Here is a 22463-nt window from a genome sequence, read left to right as displayed (position 1 = left end):
TTGAATAAGTATTTTATTAATTCCTATAACCTCTTCTCTCCCTGGAGTTATTTATCATTGATGTTACGTACTCTGATCCTTGCTCTTCCATTTTTATTCATATCTTTATGTAACTGTTATTTCTATTTGAAACCTCTCTTACCACTGTATTGGTTTCAAGTCCTTTCCACAGCACTATTCATCCTTGGACCCAACCTGGTTCAAATGCAGTCTGTTCCAACAGTACACCTCCTTCCTGTATCTGTACTGGTGCCAGTGCCCTATGAAATGGAATACCTTTCCTTATCACTTTTTCAGCCATGTATTCACTTTACAAATTTGATTATCCTAATGATAATTAACATGTAGCAATAATCGGGCGATTACAGCCTTCGAGGTCCTGCTTTTTAATTTCTGCCCTAGGTTTTCTTATTTCCTTAGCGTTGCTCCTCATTCTTTGTGTGCACTACAACAACTGGTTCTTTTCCCCTCCCCTTCCATGTTCCTTTCCGTTCACTTTGATTTATCCCTTGCCACCATAGGCATTGTGGTCATTCTAGCACTACTACACCAGACTGGCCAAGGTCCTTATCAAAACAAAGCAGTTATTGAACCTAGGGAATCTTGTGCCATTGGGACTATCTAGCTACCATTCAAGTTTTAGTTTGCATCCTAGAGAAATGATTCAGAAGGTTAAATGTTTACTAATTCTGGTTTTCCATTTTACCACAGATGAAGGATTTTGGGTACTGTATGTTTGCATAATTTGCTGTCATGTTTTTCCTGCGCAGTATGATTTCAAAGTGTATTCATGTGATGTTTCTGAAATGTGTTGCTCCACAGATGTGAAAATATACATCAGATGTATGCTTAGTAGTTTGATTGTTATCTGTATTTACATATGTTCAAGAAGTACCAGAAAATCTAAATATTGCTTAGAACCTCTGCAGATAAGTTAATGTATGGGTGATAGAATTTACTGGTCAGCTCTGCATTTTATTCAAAACCAGTTCTGTTCAGTGCTTTTCTTGTCAGTAGATAATTGGGTGGCTTGTAAATGAAAATTGGAAAATAAAGTTGAACTCTAATCCCTTTTCTCGACCAGATGTTAAAGTATTTTAATTTTATTTGAGCTAACTCTAAGAAAGCTTCATAAAGATAAGTTTAGTGAGAAAATATTAGAATATTTTCCTTAAAAGTTAATCATGTTACTTCATTTTGAGTTCAAATTCTACCAACAAGCAGGCAAAGAGTTTGTGTTTCCTGCTCTCTACTGCTGCTCTGCCTCTTGCATCTGTTATAAGAATTCTACACAATTTTGTGCAGTCCCAACCCATTTTTTAATGGGTGTTATAGGTTTTTGGCATTAGTAGGCAGTCTGAGAAAGCATAGTTATAGCAAGTGGGAATGACATACTGGTGTATTGAGAATGGCCTTCCTGCATGGTTGGGAGAATTGGTTTTGTTACCCTGACCAGGTATCTGATAAGGAAGAGTGTTCCATTACCAAGTGCCAACATTCCACACAATAAAAGGAGACAGTATTCTTGATCTATAAGCTGCACTTAACTAGAATGCCAGGGGAGATGCACTGGAGATTTGATGGTAACCATAGGCCCTCTTTGCATATTAAAAGCATTTTAAACAAAAGCAAAATAAATTGTTGCTGCGTACTTCTTGCATTAACATTTAATATGACTCATTTTCTTAAGCATTAGTACAGAAGAAAGACAACTCTAACAAATATTAGAGATGACTGAAAACTAGGCCAATTTAGTTTTTAGGCACATTAACCAACAAACCCAATCAGGTTGATGGGTGAAAGGCTCGTCAAGGTAGAATTTCCGTGTGCCACACTTGCGTATAAGTAGTAGCTGCAATAAATGAAATTGCAATGCAATAAACTTTTCACAATAGGAGTTAAGGGTGGGGAAGGTGAGGTAAAGTGACCATAGAAATGTTGCACTAATAAGCGCATTTCAAATTAATTGGTATGATTATTTTCATCTTTTCAGCTTGATTTGTAAGTAGGTTGAAAACTGCATGTGCTGTAACACTTGTTTGATTTATAGAAGTCTCAGAGTAATGGTCCAGAAAAGGAGAAGGAGGGTGTGATCCAGAACTTTAAAAGGACACTCTCGAAGAAGGAAAAAAAAGAGAAAAAGAGACGAGAAAAGGAAGCACTAATGCAAACTGTAGATGATGATAGACCTAATCCCAGTGGTGATGGGTAAGCAGTAGCAAGCTATTACTTTCAACATTACAACTGTTGCTCTTGTGTCCACAGCTGTTCTTCTAGTTCCAGCTGTTTGTCGTTGTTCTCTGCAGTAAGGCAGTGATATGTGCCCAACTTTAATGCTGAATGTTGACTTGTATTAAAATTTTGGTAGTGTGTACATTGTAAGTACTTTCAGATGGTCAACTCCTTAAACTCAGAACAATATTTGTATGCAAGCTAATTTGTAAGTGATGTAATGGGTAACTTGGTATGCAACACTTAAAAAGATTAAGAAATGGAAGCAACACTGCTAACATATAGTAGTAAGGTATTCATTGACTTCCTCTATGTATGCTTTGTACTATGATGTAGGACCAGTAGTTGATAAAACCATGCCCTTATTATGATAGAGTTCATTCTTGCTAACCTTTCAACCTAGTCCTCTTCAGTGATCAGAATTCCCTATTCTTTCAATGGTGCAAGTTGCTTACAGCATTGCTGAGAAAGAGATGTTCATTTTTTTCTTTATTTGTTCATGGGATGTGGATGTCGTTGGCAAGGCCAGCATTTGTTCCCCATCCATAATTGCCCTTCAGTGGGCAGTTAAGAGTCAACCACATTACTGTGGGTCTGGACTGCGTAAAGATAGATTTCCTTCCCAACAAGGGGATTAGTGAACCATATGGATTTTACAACAATTGATAGTTACCATTACTGAGACTGGCTTTCAAATCCAGTTTTAGTAATTGAATTTAAATTCCACCAGCTGCCATGATGGGATTTGTACCCATATCCCCAGACCATTAGCGTGGGCCTCTAGATTACTAGTCCAGTGACAGTTTCAGTACACCACCATTTCCTGAACCTTTAATACCATTTGAGGGACACCAAAATAGAAAATTTGGAAAGGGCGATGCAATTTATAAACCCAACATGAGACTTCGCAAGGATGGTGCCAAAAGAGTCCTGATACAGATCAGAAGGAAACTAACTCCATGAGTTTGTCTTTTTCAGAAACAAACTCCTCCATTTACGCCAGAGCTAAATTCTACAAATGAGTGGGAATCTGAAAGTACCTGGTGTATAGTTGCATTGTTGAACAAAACATTGTATTAACAAGGAAAATATTAATGTCATTTTGCACCCTGTTGAAATCGGAGAGTTTGCAAATGGCTTTGGCTTGCTACTAAAACAGCCAATAATAAACTATTTGAGCTTCCACAACACTTTTAGGAAAGCACATGTAAGAACATAAGAAATAGGAGCAGGAGTAGGCCATTCGGTCCTTCTAACCTGTTCTGCTATTCAGTAAGATCATGGCTGATCTGATTGTGGCCTTAACCCCACTTTCCTGAGTGCGCCCTCATACCCCTTGACTCCCTTGTCAATCAAAACTCTGTCTAACTCAGGCTTGAATATATTCAAAATATCCACTGCTTGCTGGGGAAGAGAATTCTAAATTCTGAAGACCCTCTGAGGGAAGAAATTCCTCTTCATGTCCATCTTAATTGGAAAACCCCCTTATTTTGACACTCTGTCTCCCTCATTCTAGATCCCCCACAAGGGGAAACATGCTCTCAGCATCTATCCTGTTAAGCCCTTTAAGAATCTTTATATGTTTCAATAAGGTCACCTCTCATCCTTCTAAACTCCAATGAATGTAAGTCCAACCTACTCAGCCTTTCCTCATAAGGCAACGACTTCATTCCAAGATTCAGCCTAGTGAACCTTCTCTGAACTGTTTTCAATGCAAGTATGTCCCACCTTGGATAAGGAGACCAAACTCTAGATGTGGTCTCATCAATACCCTGTACAGTTGTGGCAAAACTTCCTTACTTTGATACTCTATCTCCACTGCAATAGTGGCCCCATTTCATTTGTCTTCCTAATTATTTGCTGTACCTGCATGCTAAGCTTTTGTGATTCACGTACAGGGACACTCGGGTTCCCCTCTACTGCAGCATTCCGCAGTCTTTCTCCATTTAAACAATAATCAGCTTTTCTATTCTTCCTGCCAAAGTGGACAGCCTCACATTTTCCTGCATTATTCTCAATCTGCAAAATTATTGCCCATTCACTTACCCTATCTGTTTCCCTTTTCAGACTGTATCCTCCTCACAACTTGCTTTCTTACCTATCTTAATAGCAAATTTGGCTATCTTATAGTCGGTTCATTCATCCAAGTCATTAATATAGATCATAAATAATTGAGGTCCCAGCACTGCTTTCTGTGGCGTGGAAGTAACCATTTATCCCAACTCTGTTTCCTGTTACTTAGCCAGTCCTCTATCCCAGCGAATATATCACCTCCAGCATCATGAGCTCTTATCTTCTATTGTAACCGTTTATGTGACATCTCATTAAACGCCATTTGGAAATTCATATACACTGCATTTACCAGTACCTCTTCTTACACTCCGCTTGTTACATCCTCAAAGAACGCTTAATAAATTTGTCAGACATTATTTCCCTTTCCCAAACAACGTTGACTCTACCTTATTGCTTTCTGTCTCCCTCCTTGAACAGAGGTGCTACCCTTGCAGTTTAGCCAATCTATTGAGACCTTTCCAGAATCTAGGGAATTTTTGGAGATTGCAACCAATGCATCCACTATCTTTGTAGCTACTTCTTATAAGATCCTAGGATGCAGGCCATCAGGCCCAGGGGTTTTGTCAGCCTAAAGTTCCATTAGCATTCACATTACTTCTTCTCTAGTCCTAGTTTTCTATCTGAAGTCACAAGATTCATCTGACTAAACCTAAGCTGAATTTTGCAAGCTCTGAACTAAACTAATTTTCTCATTCAGATGAAAATTTTATAATCACTGAAAATAAGTGCAGAAAAATGTTGTAGAAATAATCTTTCTGCAGTCTTGGGTATTATGCCTTCTTTAAAATGTCCTGTGTTTTTCTCTTCTGACTAGTTAACTGGTTTATTTACATACAAGTCACAAGATAATTATGAACAAGGAAGACCATCAGTCTACCTTACTTTAAGAAAGACCCTGAAGTTGCCACATTGCTGAATCCAATTGCCTCAATAATTTTAACATTTTTGCCTTTACTCCTTTATCAGAAAGTCCATTCCATGCATTTATCATTCTTATCTGAAGATTTCACAGCCTTGAATTTAAGTTGTCCTAAACTCACAGCTTAAGTAATATACAGAATTTACTTTTCCTATTCCCTTAATTATCTTAAATACTGTTGATCTTATTAATAGGCTGAAAAGCTTCTCCAGTCTTTACTCATAAATCAGGCCACTGACACTTGAGATGTGACTCTTCTCTGTGCTGTTTGCAGAGCTTGTCTCCCCTAATCTTCGTGACCAGAACTGAATAAAATACTCAAGGTGTAGAGATCAGAGAATTGTACAAGTCAATCAAAACTTGTAAATTCAGTTCCCATTTCTGTTTTCAATTGTTGCTTTTTATTCTCTACCCTTCAGCCAATTTCCCACAGCTTTAAGTTAGTTCTCTAGTAATATTTTGTTTAGAACTTGGCCACATGGCATTTGGCAGTCTAAGTACATGATGTCACAAGGCAGTCCAGTCTGTTAGGTTGCTACTTTCCCTGATTGATAAAATTGGTCTGCCATATCCTTCACTGGATCTATGTTGACTGCTGTTTAGTAGGTTACCTTGGAATCCTAGAAGATCAAGCCAATGTTTGTTACAGTTATTTAATGGAAAGCAAGTGATTTCTCCCTTTGCAACCGCTTCAGCCTAACCCCACCACTTCAACACAGCTTGTCACTGTGAACTATAAAAATGTTATCCTCCATAGTAGCAAATATGTGGTTGATGTGTCTTGAGATATACTGCAATCTGGACAATTTATGCTTGATGTGTTCCAGAAATGTTAATATTAGCTGTTAAAGTGCCATTAAAGAAGACCCCTTCACCCAATCCAACAAAATCTTTTCCCAGGAGAATAATGCAGAATAATATAAGAAGCTGTCAGCAAAAGCCACTAACCTGCAGGGGGTAGTGAGTGACCCACATAATTAGGACATTAATAAGTTAAACTTTGTTACCTAGCTCAGTTGAACCCAAGGTGTTAAGACCAAATAAATTTCTTTAGCCCTTAAATCCACAGCTCTGCTAGTACAAGCACACCTTACTGACGGACCTTAAATAAGTCAGTTTATTCCTTCCTCAAACACAATGTTCAATTCATGAAGTCTCCAAAAATCCATGAAACTTCAATAAAATTTGTCAGAAAAATTTCTGCCAAGTTTGAGAGAATGCAGGGAAGTTATATTTATCTCAAGATGTTGGAGACTTAAAATTACTCAGTGTGGTTGTCATTTATGTTTTTTCTCCAATATGATGTAAGTTTTAAAATGGTAAATATCTCTCTCTACCAAAAGTGAGAACTCAAGTTCACATCTTGCAGCGGAGGTATACAAGGACATGCCAGAGACTAGCTTCACCCGTACAATATCTAACCCTGAGGTAGTTATGAAACGAAGACGACAACAAAAGTTAGAACAAAGAATGCAAGAATTTCGTAGTGGTGATGGACGGCCTGATTCAGGTATCGATGGATTGTGTTTGTATAGCATCTTTAACGTAGAAAAACATCCCAAATTTTTCAGAGAAGTAATTTTTAAAAAAAGACACTGAAGCAAGGGACATATCAGAGGATTGCTCAAAAGCTTGGTCAAAGATGTTGCTTTTTGGTGGTGTCTCAAACAAGGATTAAGAGGTGGGGACATCTAGAAAAATAATCCAGAGTGTGGAGCCAATGTTTAAGACCAGTGGTGAGATGAAGGGAGTTGAGGAACTGAGTGTTCAGTGGACTGTAAGAGGTTCAAGATATTGTTAGGGACAAGACCCCGAAGAGATTTGAACACAAACATGAGAATTCAATTTGAAGTGTTAGGGGACTGGGAACCAGTGTAGGTCAGAGAGGATGGGTGAGTGCAAAAATTTTAGATGTGCTGAAGTTTATGGAGAGTGTAAGATGCGAGCCTGGCCAGGTGAGCACTTGAATTGACTGGAGGTAAGAAGCTGTTACAAATTAAGGTTTCAGCAGTTGATAAGTTGAAGTAGGATTGGAGATGGGCAGTGTTACAGAGCTGGAAGTAATTGGGGGTCTGTGATAGAGAGGATGTGCAGCTGGAAACTCAGGTTAGGGTCAAACACATGTATGAACAGGTATGGGTCACTTGGAGACAATGGCTATAGAGGGGGGTTGAAATTGATGAAGGTAAAGAGTTTGTATTAAAAGCCAAGAGTGAATGACTTTAGCATTCCCAATGTTTAGCTTGTGCAAATTGGACTCATTTAACACGGGATATTAGGCAACATACAGGCAGTGGAAGGGATGAGACAGAGATGGTATAGATGTAGAGTTGGGGATTGTTGTCATGTTTGTTGAAGCTGATTCCGTGTCTTTAGATGTTGCAATAGGGCAGCATTTTGATGATATGGGGGGCCCAAAAGCAGATCCTCTGAGGACTTGAAATAATGCTAGGGCAAAGTGAAGCTATTGCCAAAGATGCTCTGGTCATGAATGGATATGTAAGAATGAAAGGGCTGATGACAGTGGCTTTGAGGGGAGGCAGTGACTGGGGAAAAAGCACTGGTTACAATGGCAGCTAGCATGTGGGTCAGGCAGGTAAGTGAGTAGTCAGCAGTTTATTGGAGATGGTATCAAGGGAGCAATAGGTGGGTCCTGTGGATAAAGAGGGTATAGGAGAAGATGGGATAGGAAGGGAATGGATAGATGGTTGAAAGTTCAATACTAGTAGGAAGGGAATATTTGGATTATGGGCAAAAGGAATGTGGAGAAGCATCGGAGGCAGTTGAATGCATTATCTTGATCTTGATGATGACATCCGTGAACTCTGTTCCATGCACTTGAGATGAGGGTGGAAGGGGTGTGTGGTTTGAGGAGATGGAGGGAAAAAAGTGGGTTTTTCATTGCTCTCCATAGTGATCTTGTAGTTGTAGGTTTTGACAGAAGAGGCTGAGATTCAGTAGAAGCTATCATGTTCTCCTGAGTGAGGGGCTTTAATCATAATTACTAATGTCTTTGCTGGTGTGATTGACACCAGGCCTGACTGTTGGCCTGCAGCTTACTCTTGGGAAAGTGTTGAAATGGCCTGAGTGATCTGTCCTCCATCTGGGCTGGTGCATTTTATCTGGTCCTCCCCTTAAATTTACTGGCTGAGATTGGGAAGTTGCATTGTGAAGTTAGTGTATGACTGGATCTAAGATGTGGACATTTTATTCATAAATGTGGACGTTTAAAAAAAAAAATGACTGAGCCACGAGATGTTTCATAATAGTTGTTTCATTCTGAAATAGTTAGGCTGACCAATATTTAATAGCTGATTCAATGTATTTAAGTTGAAAACCATGGTCCAGATCTGGATCATCGGTAACGGAACGTACCCTCCAAGATGAATTATGGACCCCCTCGGAAGTCCCAACACACCACCTCTGTGGGAATTGCCTGGGAGGTCTGAACTTCTGATAGGAAATTCCCCTGCTCCCTGGGGCCCCCGCAAAGGTCTCCAACTCTGAGCTTGAGTCAGAGACTTGGGCAGTTGACTTACTAACCTGAACGGTTACCCAGGAAATGTTAGACAGAAAAATCCTAGTCTAACTCCTGGGTACTATACAATTGAACAACCCCCACCCCCTCCCTCTGCCAACTCCAAACCCTGACCACCCCCCTAACTGACCTGACTAGCCCCACCACCCAATGATTCCACCCTCCCCCCACTTATCTCCTCTCAAGACCTGATCTGACCTGACTTCACTACCCTACTCCCTCATCCACTTACCTCACCCACTCTACTCCCCGACCCACTTACCTCACCCACCCTACAACAATCATTCACAAACACTCTGAAAAGCTGTTTAAATGTCCCAGAGCTAGTGAGCACTTACCAGAATACAGCAGCTAGTGCAGTAAAAAGGGGGAGTGTGGCTTCTGCGTGGATTCTTTTTGCTAATGTCTCCAAGGTTTCTTCTGCTGACTGCATTCTGCAGGATCCTTAATTGGAAGATTGACCAGAAAAGTTAGAGGATGGTAAGTGGTACTTTTTTGTCTGATTTAGGTCAGAAATAGGGTTTCCAACTCTGATGGAATATTTGAACCTATATTTCTTTGGAACATTATTTAAGCAGTCTAATTTAGCAGAAATTTATGGTTTAATGCAAGTCATTGTCTTTGTGCTATTGTATTAGGATAGTTGCTAAGAATTGTTTTGACGTTTCCTCATTGTAGATCAGTTGTCTGAAGAAAATGTGCACTAAAGTGTTAAAAGAACTGGTCCAATTTAATTGGGCTAGTATGAACAATAAGGAATTTGTATCTTTTTGGTCCAGGTGGAACCCTTAGGATCTATGCAGATAGTTTAAAGCCAAATATACCATACAAGACCATCTTGCTGTCAACAACGGATACGTCAGACTTTGCTGTTGCAGAAGCCCTTGACAAATATGGACTGGAAAAGGAAAACCCAAAAGAATATTGTATTGCACGGGTATGTGTATCTTTTGTGCATACATAAAGCACTTTAGTACACTTTTGATTAAGGGTAAGCAACTATGTGGAGTAGAGTCTCTTAAGATATCAATAAAAGTTCAATTTTCTGAACATTCATGGCTACTTCTGTAACGTAGAGCTAAATAACATGAAGATTTATTGGGGTTAAAACTCTTCATGGACTACTTGCATACTAAACAGCTGAAGCAGCATGCCCTGAACAGAATTAAGCAATCCCACAAGCAACCGAACAGATCAAAGCTCTGCATTCCTGTCACATCTAGTATTGAATAGTGATGCACAATTAAACAGCTAACAGGAGGAGGAGGCGGCTCCATGACCATCTCCATCCTTAATGCGGTGGATCCCATTCCGTGAGTGCAAAGATGAGCCTGAAACTATCTTTTGCAATATCTTCAGCCAGAAGTTCTGAGTGCATGTTCCATCTCTGCATGCTCCTGAGGTTCATACTTTCATAGATGCTAGTCTTCAGCCAATTCTGTTTGCTCCATGAGATATCAAGCAATAGAAACACAGAAAATAGGAGCAGAAGTAGGTCATTTGACCCTTTGAACCTGCACCGCCATTCAGTATGATCATGGCTGATCCTTGATCTCAATGCTATACTCCCACTCTCCCTAGACCTCTTGACAACTTTAGTGTCTAGAAATCTGTCTATTTCCTTCTTAAATATGTTCATTGACTTGGCCTACACAGCCTTCTGTGATAGGGAATTCCACAGGCTCACCACCCTCTGAGTGAAGAAGTTTCTCCTCATCTCAGCCCTAAATGGCCTTCCCCATATCCCGAGACTGTGACCCCTTGTTTTAGAACCCCCCTCCAAAGAAGCCAGAGGAAACATCATCCCTGTATCCAGTCTGTCCAACCCTGTCTGAATTTTATGTTTCAATGAGATCCCCTCTCATTCTTCTAAACTCCAGTGAATATAGGCTTAGTTGACCCAATCTCTCCTTATGCGACAATCCTGCCATCCCAGGAATTAGTGCGGTGAACCCTCACTGCACTCCCTCTATGGCAAGTATACTCTTTAAGTAAGGAGATCAAAACTGCACATACTACTCCAGGTGTGGTCTCACCAAGGTCCTGTACAGCTGCAGTAAGGCACCCTTGCTCCTGTACTCAAATCCTCTTGCAATGAAGGCCAACATACCATTTGCCTCCTTAACTACTAGCTGCACTTGCATACTTTCTTTCAGTGATTGGTGTATGAGGACACCCAGGTCCCTTAGTACATCAACATTTCCCAATCTATCACGATTTAAGTAATACTCTGCCATTCTGTTTTTCCTACCGAAGTGGATAACTTCACACTTATCCACATTATACTGCATATGCCATGAATTTGCCCACTCACTCAACTTGGCTAAATCACCATGAAGCCCCTTAACGTCCTCCTCACCACTCTCATTCCCACGAAGTTTTGTTTTGTCAGCAAACTTGGAAATATTACATTTGGTTCCCTCATCCAAATCATTGATATATATTGTGAATAGTTGGGGCCCAAGCACTGATCCCTGTGGTACCCCACTAGCCTGTCACTCTGGAAAAAAGCTCATTTATTCCTACTGTCTGTTTCCTGTCTGCTAACCAATTCTTAATTCATGCCAATATATTGCCCCCAATCCCATGTGCTTTAATTTTACACACTCTAACCTCTTATGTGGGACTTTATCAAAAGCTTTCTGAAAATCCAAATACGCCACATCCACTGGCTCTCCATTATCTATTCTGCTAGTTACATCCTCAAAAAAAAAAACTCCAATAGGTTTGTCAAATCTGATTTCTCTTTCATAAATCCATGTTGACTTTGTTTAATCCCGTTGATATTTTCTAAGTGCTCTGTTATCACATCCTTTATAATAGGCTCTAGCATTTTCCCTACTACTGAGGTTAGGCTAACCGATCTGTAATTCTGTTTTCTCCCTGCCTCCTTTTTAAATAGAGGGGTTACATTTGCCACCCCCCAATCTGCCGGGAATGTTCCAGAATGTACAGAATTTTGGAAGACGACATCCAATGCATCCAAAATTTCCATGGCTGCCACCTTTTGTATCCTGGGATGTAGATTATCAGGCCCCCGGGGATTTTTCAGCTTTCAGTCCCATTAATTTCTCCAGCGTTTTTTTTTTAATAATACTAATTTCCTTCAATTCCTCCTTCTCACTAGACCCTTGGTTCCCTAGCATTTCTGGGAAGTTATTTGTGTCTTCCTTCATGAAGACAGACCTAACGTAGTTTAATCGCTCTGCCATTTCCTTGTTCTCTATTATAAATTCTCTCATTTTGCACTGTAAAGGACCTATATTTTTCTTTGATAATCTTTTTCTTTTTACATAAAGAGCTTTTACAGTCTGCTTTTATGTTCCTTGCAAGTTTACTCTCATGCTCTATTTTTCCCCTCTTAATCAGTCTCTTGGCCCTCCTTTGCTGAATTCTAAACTGCTCCCAATCCTCATAGCAACTTTATATGACTCCTCTTTGGATCTAATACTATCCTTAATTTCTTCTGTTAGCCATGGTTGTGCCACTTTTCCTGTTATGTTTTTGTGCCAGAAAGGAATGTATAACTGTTGCAATGCATACATTGATTCCTTAAGTATTAGCCATTGCCTATCCACCATCATGCCTTTTGATGAAGTTCCCCAATCTATCTTAGCCAACTCGCACCTTATATCTTCGTAGTTTCCTTTGTTTAGATTTAGGACCCTAGTTTTGGATTGGACTGCTTCACTTTCCATCCATCAATGGAGAATTCTATCATGCTATGGTTATTGTTCCCTAAAGGATCCTGCAGAGCAAGATTATTAATTAACTTCTTCTCATTGCACAATACCAAATCTAGGATACCCTGTACCCTAGTTGGTTCCTCAACGTACTGGTCTAAAAAACCATCTCTTACACACTCCAGGAATTGATCCGCCACAGTATTATTGCTAATTTTGTTTGCCCAGTTTATATGTAGATTAAAGCCACCCATGACTACTGTAGCACCCTTGTTAAATGTGTCTTTAATTTCCTGTTTAATGTTGTCCCCTACCTTACCACTACTGTTTGCAGGCCTATAGACGACTCCCATTAATGTTTTCCGCCTCTTGTTGCTTCTTAGCTCCACCCAGACTGATCCTACACCTAGATTTTCTGAGCCAATATCCCCTCTCACTATTGCGCTTATTTCATCCTTAACTAACAATGCCACCCCATCTCCTTTTCCTTTTTGCCTGTCCTTCCTAAATATCAAGCACCCTTGGATATTCAGTTCCCAGCCTTGGTCATCCTGCAGTCATGTCTCCGTAATCACAATCATATCGTACCTGTTTACATCTATTTGCGCTGTTAATGCATCTACCTTATTGCAAATGCTGATGCATTCGGATACAGTGCTAAACTATTGTGCTAAATATTACAATAGCTAAACACACTGGATGCAGCCAAAGCTTTGGGCTTGGGTAACCAATAATATTTACTAAAAACATGTTTCAGAATTAACCGTGCCTCTAGTCAAGCTGTTCAGTAACGCTACAACACTGGCATCTATCTAACAAAATAGAAAAATGTTTGGGTATGTCCTGTCCACAAAAAAGGACAGATTCAATTAGCTAATTACTGCGCTTTCACACTCGGTCATCAGCAAAGTGATGGGAGTGTCATCAACAGTGCTATCAAGCAGCACTGGGTCACCAGTGCCCCCTTTGAGTTTCCCCAGGGCCATTCGCTCCATATCTTAATACACTCTTGGTCCAAACATGGACAAAGAGCTAAATTCCAGTGGTGAGTGTAAACTAAATAAATTAAGGTTAAGTGTGTACAGGTGATGGGGGGGGGGCACAATTATTAAAATTAATAATTATTTGTGCACATACAAAGAGACACTGGGGGTGGCTTGTAGGGTTAGGAACTACACATATGTAATGGTTCACTTTGTGAATAAATCTAGAACTGGGTAACAATTAACATTTGGCTGTTTCCTTCAACTGGCTGTAAGAAGTTTTAAAGTGGGGTGAGAGTGACTGCCCTTGACATCAAACGTCATTGTCAATGTTGCATCTTCCACCATCAACACCCTGGTGAAGGGGGTCACCAGTGACCAGAAACTTAACTGTACCAGCCACATAATTAGTGTGGTTATAAGGGCAGGACAGAGACTTGACTATTCTGCGGCAGGTAACGCACCTCCTGACTCTCCAGAACCTTTGCACCATCTACAAGGCACGAGTCCAGAGTGTGTTGGAATGTTCTCCGCTTGCCTGGATAAGTGAAGTTCCATCAACACTTAAGAAGCTCAGCACATGCAGGATAAAGCAACCTGCTTGATCGGCACCTTCACTCCCTCCACCACCTACACAGTAGCAGCAGTGTGTACCATATGCGAGATGCACTGTAGCAACTTGCTGGGGCTTCTTCAATAGTGTCTTCCAAATGCATGACCTCTATCACCTAGAAGAACGAGGACAGCTGCTGAATGGGAATACCACCACCTACAAGTTCCTCTCCCATGTTGCACACCAATGGAAATATATTGCTGTTTCTTTGTTATAACTAAGTTAAAACACCACGTACATATTTAAAAAATAAAACAAAAATTTGAACAAAATGAGAAATAATCCTAACAGTATTGAGTGTACCTTAAGTACACAAGCTGCAGCCTTTCAAGAAGGTGGCTCACCACCACCTTGCGGGCACGTAAGAATGGACAATGAATGTTTGCCTTACCAGTGGCTTTCATGTTCCATGAATGAATGCTTGATTTAAAAAAAAAGCAAAAGTTTTCTGCCACTGTAACAAATGCCTTTTGAAGAGCCAGAAAAACAGTTTTGGATGTCTCAGTAATTGAGAGCTAGTATTTAAGCCATTTCTTATACTTTGTTTCAAAGCTGCTCTGAATTATTTCCAAAGCTAGGCTCATAGAACTGAGTTTTTAACTGTACATTCAAAGGCTAATTCAGTGATCTCCTTTGATTATTACTTTTCTGTCACCACGTTAGTGATTGTTCTTGCTAAATAATAGATGAGAGGCACCTACAGTCAGCCATCTTTTAAAACTTCTTGATCAGGTGCTTGTATATTTTCATGTTAATTTTTATTTACATACTAGATATTTTCTCAGGTTTAGTCTCACTTGTCTCTCTCATATAAGTGTACCTTGTGTCCCCTACAATCTGAACCTTAACCTGTCCAAAATTAATGGCTAAACACTAAAGAAGTTTTACTCTGTACACCAAATATTGGAATGTTTTGTGAACTGCTACATGTCTCTCTTAAAAGACTGAAAGTAAGCTAGCAGTGTGATGTGAGCTTGAAGCAAACATATGGAATGCTTAAATGAAATAAGTAAATAAACAATAATACATTTGGTTATTCTATTGATATTTAAAATAATAAATGTCATTCATTGCCCGTTGACATGTAGATTTTTAACAGAATTATGTTGTGATACATGGCCCAGTTTCACATTGTCTCAGCTTCTCTGGTCAGCACAATAAGTGCAAGACATTGCAGCTTGCTGAAAAGTAAGCCATCTACTTGAAAACTGGCTGTTTATTGGCATAAAGTCATCCCAATATGTCATTCAACATTCTTTACCAAAGGCATTAGATAGTTATATCAGAATTACATTAGCTCAACGACCATTGACAGATTATTAACTACTTGGGAGTTTCTGTCCACTCAAAGAATTGTCGCTTTAGTAAGTATGCACCATCTCACAGCCTGACTGTAACCAAAGTCTCAAGCTGTGCAAATTAAATAGAACAGTGTCTAAGTATCAGGTGTCACAAACTGCTGCTTAGGAACCATGCATCTGAAGTGAGTCCCTTGCTTGCTAGGCTATAACGTAAGTAGCTTTCATCTGACAGAAGATTGTAATGCTTTTAACCCTGCGAGCCATATTTTTTTTGGAACCCTCTCCCCATGTGCTGTTTCTGGAAATAAAAAGCCCAGGTTAAAAATGTAACGTTTTTGTTAATTATGTAAACCTTCCTAGTGGGGATATGGAAATGTTTGTGAGGGCTTGTACCCTTTGTCACAGCTCACTGGGGATAGTGCGCTGTTGTATCAAGCCCCACTGCTCCCCGAGCCGTGACAAATGTGAGAAGTTTAATCAGACCACCAAATTGCCCCAATTCTACCTAACTGTTTAATTTAGGTTAAAAGAATATGAGCACCAGGTTTGTAAACTTAACAAGTAAATAACTGTTTATTAAACAGCTTGTCTCTCTGTAACCAGTGACAAAAGAAAGAAATATGAACTGCTAACTTTTAACTCTATAACCTAAACTCTACCCCTTAAACCCCTATATACATACACACACACACACACAAAAGGCACACAAAACGTGCTTGTTAAGGGTAAGATAAAACAGTTCAATAGCACCAATCTGGAGTTCAGGATTAAGTGGGTTGACTTTGATTGCTTTTTTCCAGATTTCTTGCAGGTTGTTGTGGCTGACATGAGGTAGTCTCCAACACTTGCAATCTGTGGTTCTCTGGTTGAAACTTGCTTTTAATGTCTCTACTGGTGATTTTTCCCCTTTTCCTCCTGACAGGAGTTTCTCAAAGAAAGTACGATACAGTGATGTGAGGAATAGCCAACTAGCTACTATGGCAGGATTACTGGAGTCTTACAAAAGGCAGAAAAGAGACCTTTTCAGGTCTTTCCTCTTTTCAGGCTAGGAGCTGATCTACTGCAATATCCTCTCTCAGAACCTGGCCACTTTGTCAGGAGCCAATCAAAACGCCGTCGCTAGGCAGTTCCCTTTTAAACCAGGTCTCCGTTCCAACACCATTCTGTCCAGCCTGGCGCACACTGTTCCAGGATAGCAACATTGTAGATTTTCTTTTTCCTGCTCCAGTGAACATCTCTTTTAAACTGCAGCCATGACATTTTTTAAAGCCACAGTCCAAGAAAAAATTAAAATATGTTCTTTACACCTTGATCCCCTGCCAAGCAGCGCATCCACATCAAAACGGGTGTGGGTAGGAGAAACCAGTGTCCCACAACTCTTCAACTCTCAGTTATCACTCCAAGTAGCTGGTTGTGCACACCAGCAGCCATACCCTGGGATCTTGTGGGAGCTTCCTTTGTGAAAGTTGGCTGTCACATTACACTTCAAAAATGCTTTATTGGTTGTAAAGTGCTTTGCGATATCCTGAGATTGTGAAAGCTGTTATATAAATGCAAGTCTTTCAAAGTTTTGCTATTGCATGCTTGTGTTGACTGCTGCTGCGTGGTTCCCAGAATTGTAAGGCAAGGCCTTATCAAAATCCAGAGCTGGATCTGTGGGCTGTTTGTAATTCAGTAAAGGAAAAAGAAAGGCTTGCATTTATATAGCAGCTTTCACCACAGGACATCATTGGCTGGTGCTTCTGCTGTTTGGCATGCAAGGAGCACTGTTTTGTAGCTTCACCAGGGTTGACGCCTCACATTTAGGTATGCTGGGTGCTGCTCCTGGCATGCCCTCCTGCACTACTTCATTGAACCAGGGTTGATCACTTGGCTTGATGATAATGGTAGAGTTGGGTATGTGCCCCACCATGAGGTTACAGATTGTGAATTTTGCTGCTGCTGATGGCCCACAGCACCTCATGGATGCCCAGTTTTGAGTTGCTCGATCTGTTATAAATCTATCTCATTTAACACCATGGTAGTGTCACAATGTGTCCTCAATGTGAATATGGGATTTCGTCTCAGTGAGGACAGTGCGGTGTTCACTCCTACTGATACTGTCATGGACAGATGCATCTGCAACAAATAGATTGGTGAGAGCAGGTCAAGTAGGTTTTTCTTCTTGGTTCCCTCAGCACCTGCCACAGGCACAATCTAGCCGCCGTGTCCTTTAGGATTCGGCCAGTTTGTCATTATGGTGCTACTGAGCCACTCGTGATGGATAGTGAAATCCTCCACCCAGAGTACATTCTGTACCCTTGCCGCTCTCAGTGCTTCTTCCAGGTGGTGTTCTACACGGATGAGAACTGATTTATCAGCTTGGGGCAGCAAGTGGTAATCAGCAGAAGATTTCTTTTCCCATATTTGACCTGATGCCATGAGACTTCATGGGGTCCAGAGTCATTGTTGAGGACTCTCAGGGCAACTCCCTCCTGACTGTGTACCACTATGCCATCATCTCTGCTGGGTCTGTCCTGCTGATGGGACATACCCAGTGATGGTGGTACGATGTAAGGTATGCAGAGAGTATGACTATGCCGGGTTGTTGCTTAACTAGTCTGTGGAACAGTTGTCTCAATTTTGCCGCAAGGCCCCTAGATGTTAGTAAAGAGGACTTGAGCATTTAGAGCAAGGTTGACACGGCTGGATGTGCCGTTGTTGTTTTCGCTGGCTGGGTCAATGCTGGGTGGTTCGTTCAACTTTGTTGTAGTTTGATACGACTGAGTGGTTTGCTAGGCCATTTCAAAGAGTCAATCATGTTGCTATGGGCCTGGAGTCTCACGTAAGCCAGACCAGGTAAGGACGGCAGAATTCCTTCCCTAAAGGACATTCAGGAACCAGATGGGTTTTTATGACAATTGACAATGGTCACTGGTTTCATGATCGCTATTACTTAGACTAGCTTTTCATTCCAGATTTATCAATTGAATTTAAATTCCACCAGCTGCCATAATGTGATTTGAACCCATGTCCCCAGAGCAATAGCCTGGGCCTCTTCCTTATTCGGCCAGTGACATTACCACTTTGCCACTGCCTTCCCCTACTCCTGGTAGATCTAATCACATTGCATTCCAAGTTTATCACTTCTGTTTTCCTTCCTTTTTCACACAAAAAAGTTCAGAAAACAAATTTAATATTTGTTAAATTGTTAATGTTTGAAATGTTTGACATTGGCTCCAAGAAAGCTGGAAAAATATAGGGCCAATGATTTCTCTTACCCTCCTGCGTGTACACATTTGCTTAAAAAAAAAATCCTCTGATCAGATGAGTTCTTGTGAATTTGTGTTTTGTTTCATATGCTAAAACTGTAATATAGGCTTATTTTAATTTCTTCAGCTGAGATTTTACTAATAATTTTCCTCAAATATTTTTCCTCTGCTGTCAATAAACTAATGTTTCACTTGCATATATCCTTGGTGTCATAACCTACAGAGCTACAGACAAAGAACTGGATTATCGGATTAGACTAGAAAGTTTTTTTTGGCTGGCATGGATGTGATGGACCGAATGGCCTCACACACTGCAAATATTTTTACCCTTGTTCTGTTTCTCCTCAACTTAGACAAATACAGACTTTTTAAACTCGCATGGATTAAATTGGTTCAGTGGAAATTCTCCACAGATTCTATTGCAGCTCAATGCTGCTAGGTCATTTGTTGGAGTGCAAAAGTTGTGACTCTAGACTATCCTTGACATATTGAACCTGTTACTCCCTGCTCTTTGAGGTGATAGTGCCATAACCAGGGCAAAAGGAGCATGCATGATAGCTCCATGGTGTTTGGAATTACATTTAAAAGTTCAAGTTCCACAGTAGAATGATTGTCAGCATTGAGTGAATAGTCTCGTTACAATGGTATGACACTCAACTCAACCACTGTTCTGCTAGTACTGCATGAATGCAATCCTTAAGAATCTGAATCTGGCAAAACTGATAACTATGTAAGACAGGGCTGTACTGCTGAATTTTGGAAGGGACAAGTATGCCTTTGAACAAGGAGCTGATAGCTGTGCTGTATTTGTTCCCTTTCTGGATTGCCATTTTGACATGGTGGAGAGGCTAGTGTGCTCTGTTGATGCCTTGAACAATGCCATTGGGAGTTCCTTGCTCCTAGTCACCCATGGCGGCAAGGCTGGGGTGAGGTGTTAGACAGTGTGGTCCAAAAATTCCTCAATGGCTGAGCAGGCAAAGGAAGACTGTCTGTCTCACCAGCTGTGAAGGCAGATGAAGATTGCAGCAGAAAGGTAGCCCCAGTCATTGTGGTTTGACACGTCATTGAAATCTGACCACCAACCCATAAAGATGATGAGGACAATGATGGCACCCCCAAGGTCTCCACGTTAATCAAAATCATGCGCAGGTTTCTACCAGGGTCCATTTGTCAAGTCCTGTGATGATGGAGAATTGGTGATGGGCCAGGGCTGTCAACCTGGAAGTCTCTAGTCAAGAATCTGCACACAGGTGACAGATGCTTGAAGGTTCCATATATGTTGGGACACGGGTGTCTTTGGGCAACAGCATCTGTGACTAAGCAGCCCTCATCAGAATACCATCTGCTTACCTCAAAGGGGAAGTGGGGGGGCTAGAAAAGGTGTGCTAAAAATAGGCCGTCCCTGTCCCCCCTTCTGGTTGGGTAACAGCACCTTGTGGGCTCATCATCTGGCCTTTGTTGCAAGGGGATTGAAGTACAAGAATAAAGAAGCCTTGCTATAATTGTACAGGGTTTTGGTGAGACTTCAGTTGGAGTACTGTGTGCAGCTTTGGTCTCCATATTTAAGAAAGGATATACTTGCACTGAAAGCAGTACAGCGAATGTTCACTAAATTGGTCCCTGGGATGAGGGGATCCTCCTATGACGAGTTAAATAAATTTTGCTTATTCTCCAGAGTTTAGAATGAGAGTCAATCTCATTGAAACCTACAGAATTTTGAGGGGCTTGATAAGGTGGATGCTGAGACATTGTTTCCATTGGTTGGGGAATCTAAAACGTGGGAGCATAGTCTCAGAATAAAGGAATCGTTTAGGGCTAAGATAAGAATTTTTTCACTCAGGGTTGTGAATCTTTGGAATTCTCTACCCCAGAGGGTTGTCGATGCTCCATTGCTGAATACATTCGAGGCTGCGATAGACAGATTTTTGGTCTCTGAAGGAATTAAGGGATATGGGGAGCGGGCGGGAAAATGGAGTTGAACCCCAAGATCAACCATGATCGTGTTGAATGGCGGAGCAGGCTCGATGGGCTATGGGGTCTACTCCTCCTCCTATTTCTTATGTTCTTAAAACTTTGAATTTGCAACTTGGAATGTCAGAACACACATGGGTGACTTCTAGTAACTGTCTGAAAAGAACTGCAATCATGTCATGCAAGTTATCAATACTCCATATTGACATTGCACTCAGTGAGACTTTCCTTTCTGGGGACGGGCAGCTGAAGGAACAAGCTGAGGGGTGCACCTTCTACTGGAAAGGAAAGGCTGACAGCAACCCTCATGTCCACAGAGTTGGTATTGCCATCCAGAATTGGATCTTGGTGCACTGCCAGAACTCCCCAGTTGTCTAAATGAAAAGCTCATGACACTTCATCTACAGCTTATCGTAATCAACACGCCACTGCCATCAGCACTTATGCCCTGACCCTTGACTCCAGTGAAGATGTAAAGGAAAAGCTCTACTCTGATCTTGAAGTCCTCACTGCCATCCCAAAAGAAGAAAAGGCCATCCTTCTGACGAACTTCAAGCAAGGGTTGGCTGCAACTTTGATGTTGGAGAAGAACCATTGGGAAGAATGGCGTGAGAAAAGCCAATGCAAATGGTGTCCTCCTGCTGACGAGTGCTCAATGTGGCCTCATTATAACAAGCACCTTTTTCTGCCAGAAGGACAAATACAAAACCATGTGGAGGCATTCTAGATCAAAGCACTGGCACCTCCTGGATCATCATTGTTTGAGTCAAAGATCTAAGTGATGTCTGTATTACTCAACCCATATGGGGGACTGATGCTTGCTGGACAGATCATCTACTCGATCGATGATGAACATTCACCTAGTACCAAGATATCGCAAGACCCAAGAGCCCAAAAGGAAGAAGATCATTGTCTCAGCCCCAAAGCAGCCCAACAGAAGGGAGGAATTCCAAGTGCAGCTTACATCCAATCTGGAAAATCTTCACACACCCAGCTCTCTTTCAGAACAGTGGGAACAAATGAAGTCAGCTCTGCTAAACTCCTGTACCAGATCATTGGGTTCAAACATCATCATCACCAGGACTAGTTTGACAAAAACAATGCTGAAAAATCTGACCACCTGGAACAAAGCAACCTTTACTGCCTGGCAAGACAACCCAGGGTCGCATTCAGCATTCCAACAACGCAAGGTTGATGCCCAAAGACAAATCCAGAAGATTAAAGACAAGTGATCGGAAGAGAAAGTTCAAAAGATCCAACAATATCATGACATACCAAGCTTTTTTGAAGCCACCTTGGCCATCTGTAGACCAAGGTGAAATGGACAAATTCCCCTTCACTCACAAGATGGTGTTTCTCTTAAGGATCACAATGCCATCCAGCAACACTGGAAAGAACATTTTCAATAATTGTCAACCCACAGTGGCAGCTGATATGACCAAAGCATTTCATTCATTAAATCGTGAAGTGCTATGGACTGAGCTTCAAACATTTGGATGTCCAAGAAAATACTTCACAATCCCGCAACTGCTCCATGATGATATGCCTGCAACTGTCTTGAGCGGGAGATCTGAAACCGATGCCATCAAAATCTGGATTGGGGTTGAGCAAAGCTGTACAATAGCCCCCCCATACTATTTACAATCTACCTGACAGTGGCTATTTACCTCATCAAGGATCAACTGCCCTCTGGTGTGAGAATTAAATACCACCTAGCTGGAAAACTCTGTAACCTTGGTTGCCTCTATGCCAAAACTAAACTGACTAAAGTTTGCGGATGACTGCAGTGTTGATGCTCTCTGTGCCAGATTTGCAAGCCACTCTTGATCTTTTCAGTTCTGCGTACAAGAGACTTGGTCTGTCCCTGAATGTTGCCAAAACAAAACATGTATCAACCCA

At 41.0% G+C, this 22463-nt stretch overlaps 1 protein-coding gene across 6 annotated transcripts in view; it reads left to right on the top strand.

The window, feature by feature from the left end:
* afdna (afadin, adherens junction formation factor a) overlaps window positions 1-22463 on the top strand; it is a 234674-nt gene that overhangs the window by 43936 nt on the left and 168275 nt on the right. For all 6 annotated transcript variants that reach the window (XM_078556748.1, XM_078556746.1, XM_078556744.1 and 3 more), the window contains exons 4-6: window positions 2051-2208; window positions 6568-6734; window positions 9542-9699. In XM_078556748.1, coding sequence (XP_078412874.1) covers window positions 2051-2208; window positions 6568-6734; window positions 9542-9699 — 483 coding nt within the window. The remainder of the gene's footprint in view (window positions 1-2050; window positions 2209-6567; window positions 6735-9541; window positions 9700-22463) is intronic.

This window comes from Cetorhinus maximus, chromosome 14 (assembly GCF_964194155.1).
Source record: "Cetorhinus maximus chromosome 14, sCetMax3.hap1.1, whole genome shotgun sequence".
In the NCBI taxonomy this organism is placed as follows: domain Eukaryota; kingdom Metazoa; phylum Chordata; class Chondrichthyes; order Lamniformes; family Cetorhinidae; genus Cetorhinus; species Cetorhinus maximus.
Note: the sequence above shows the minus strand (reverse complement) of the source record. Positions and strands in the feature narration are given on the sequence as shown.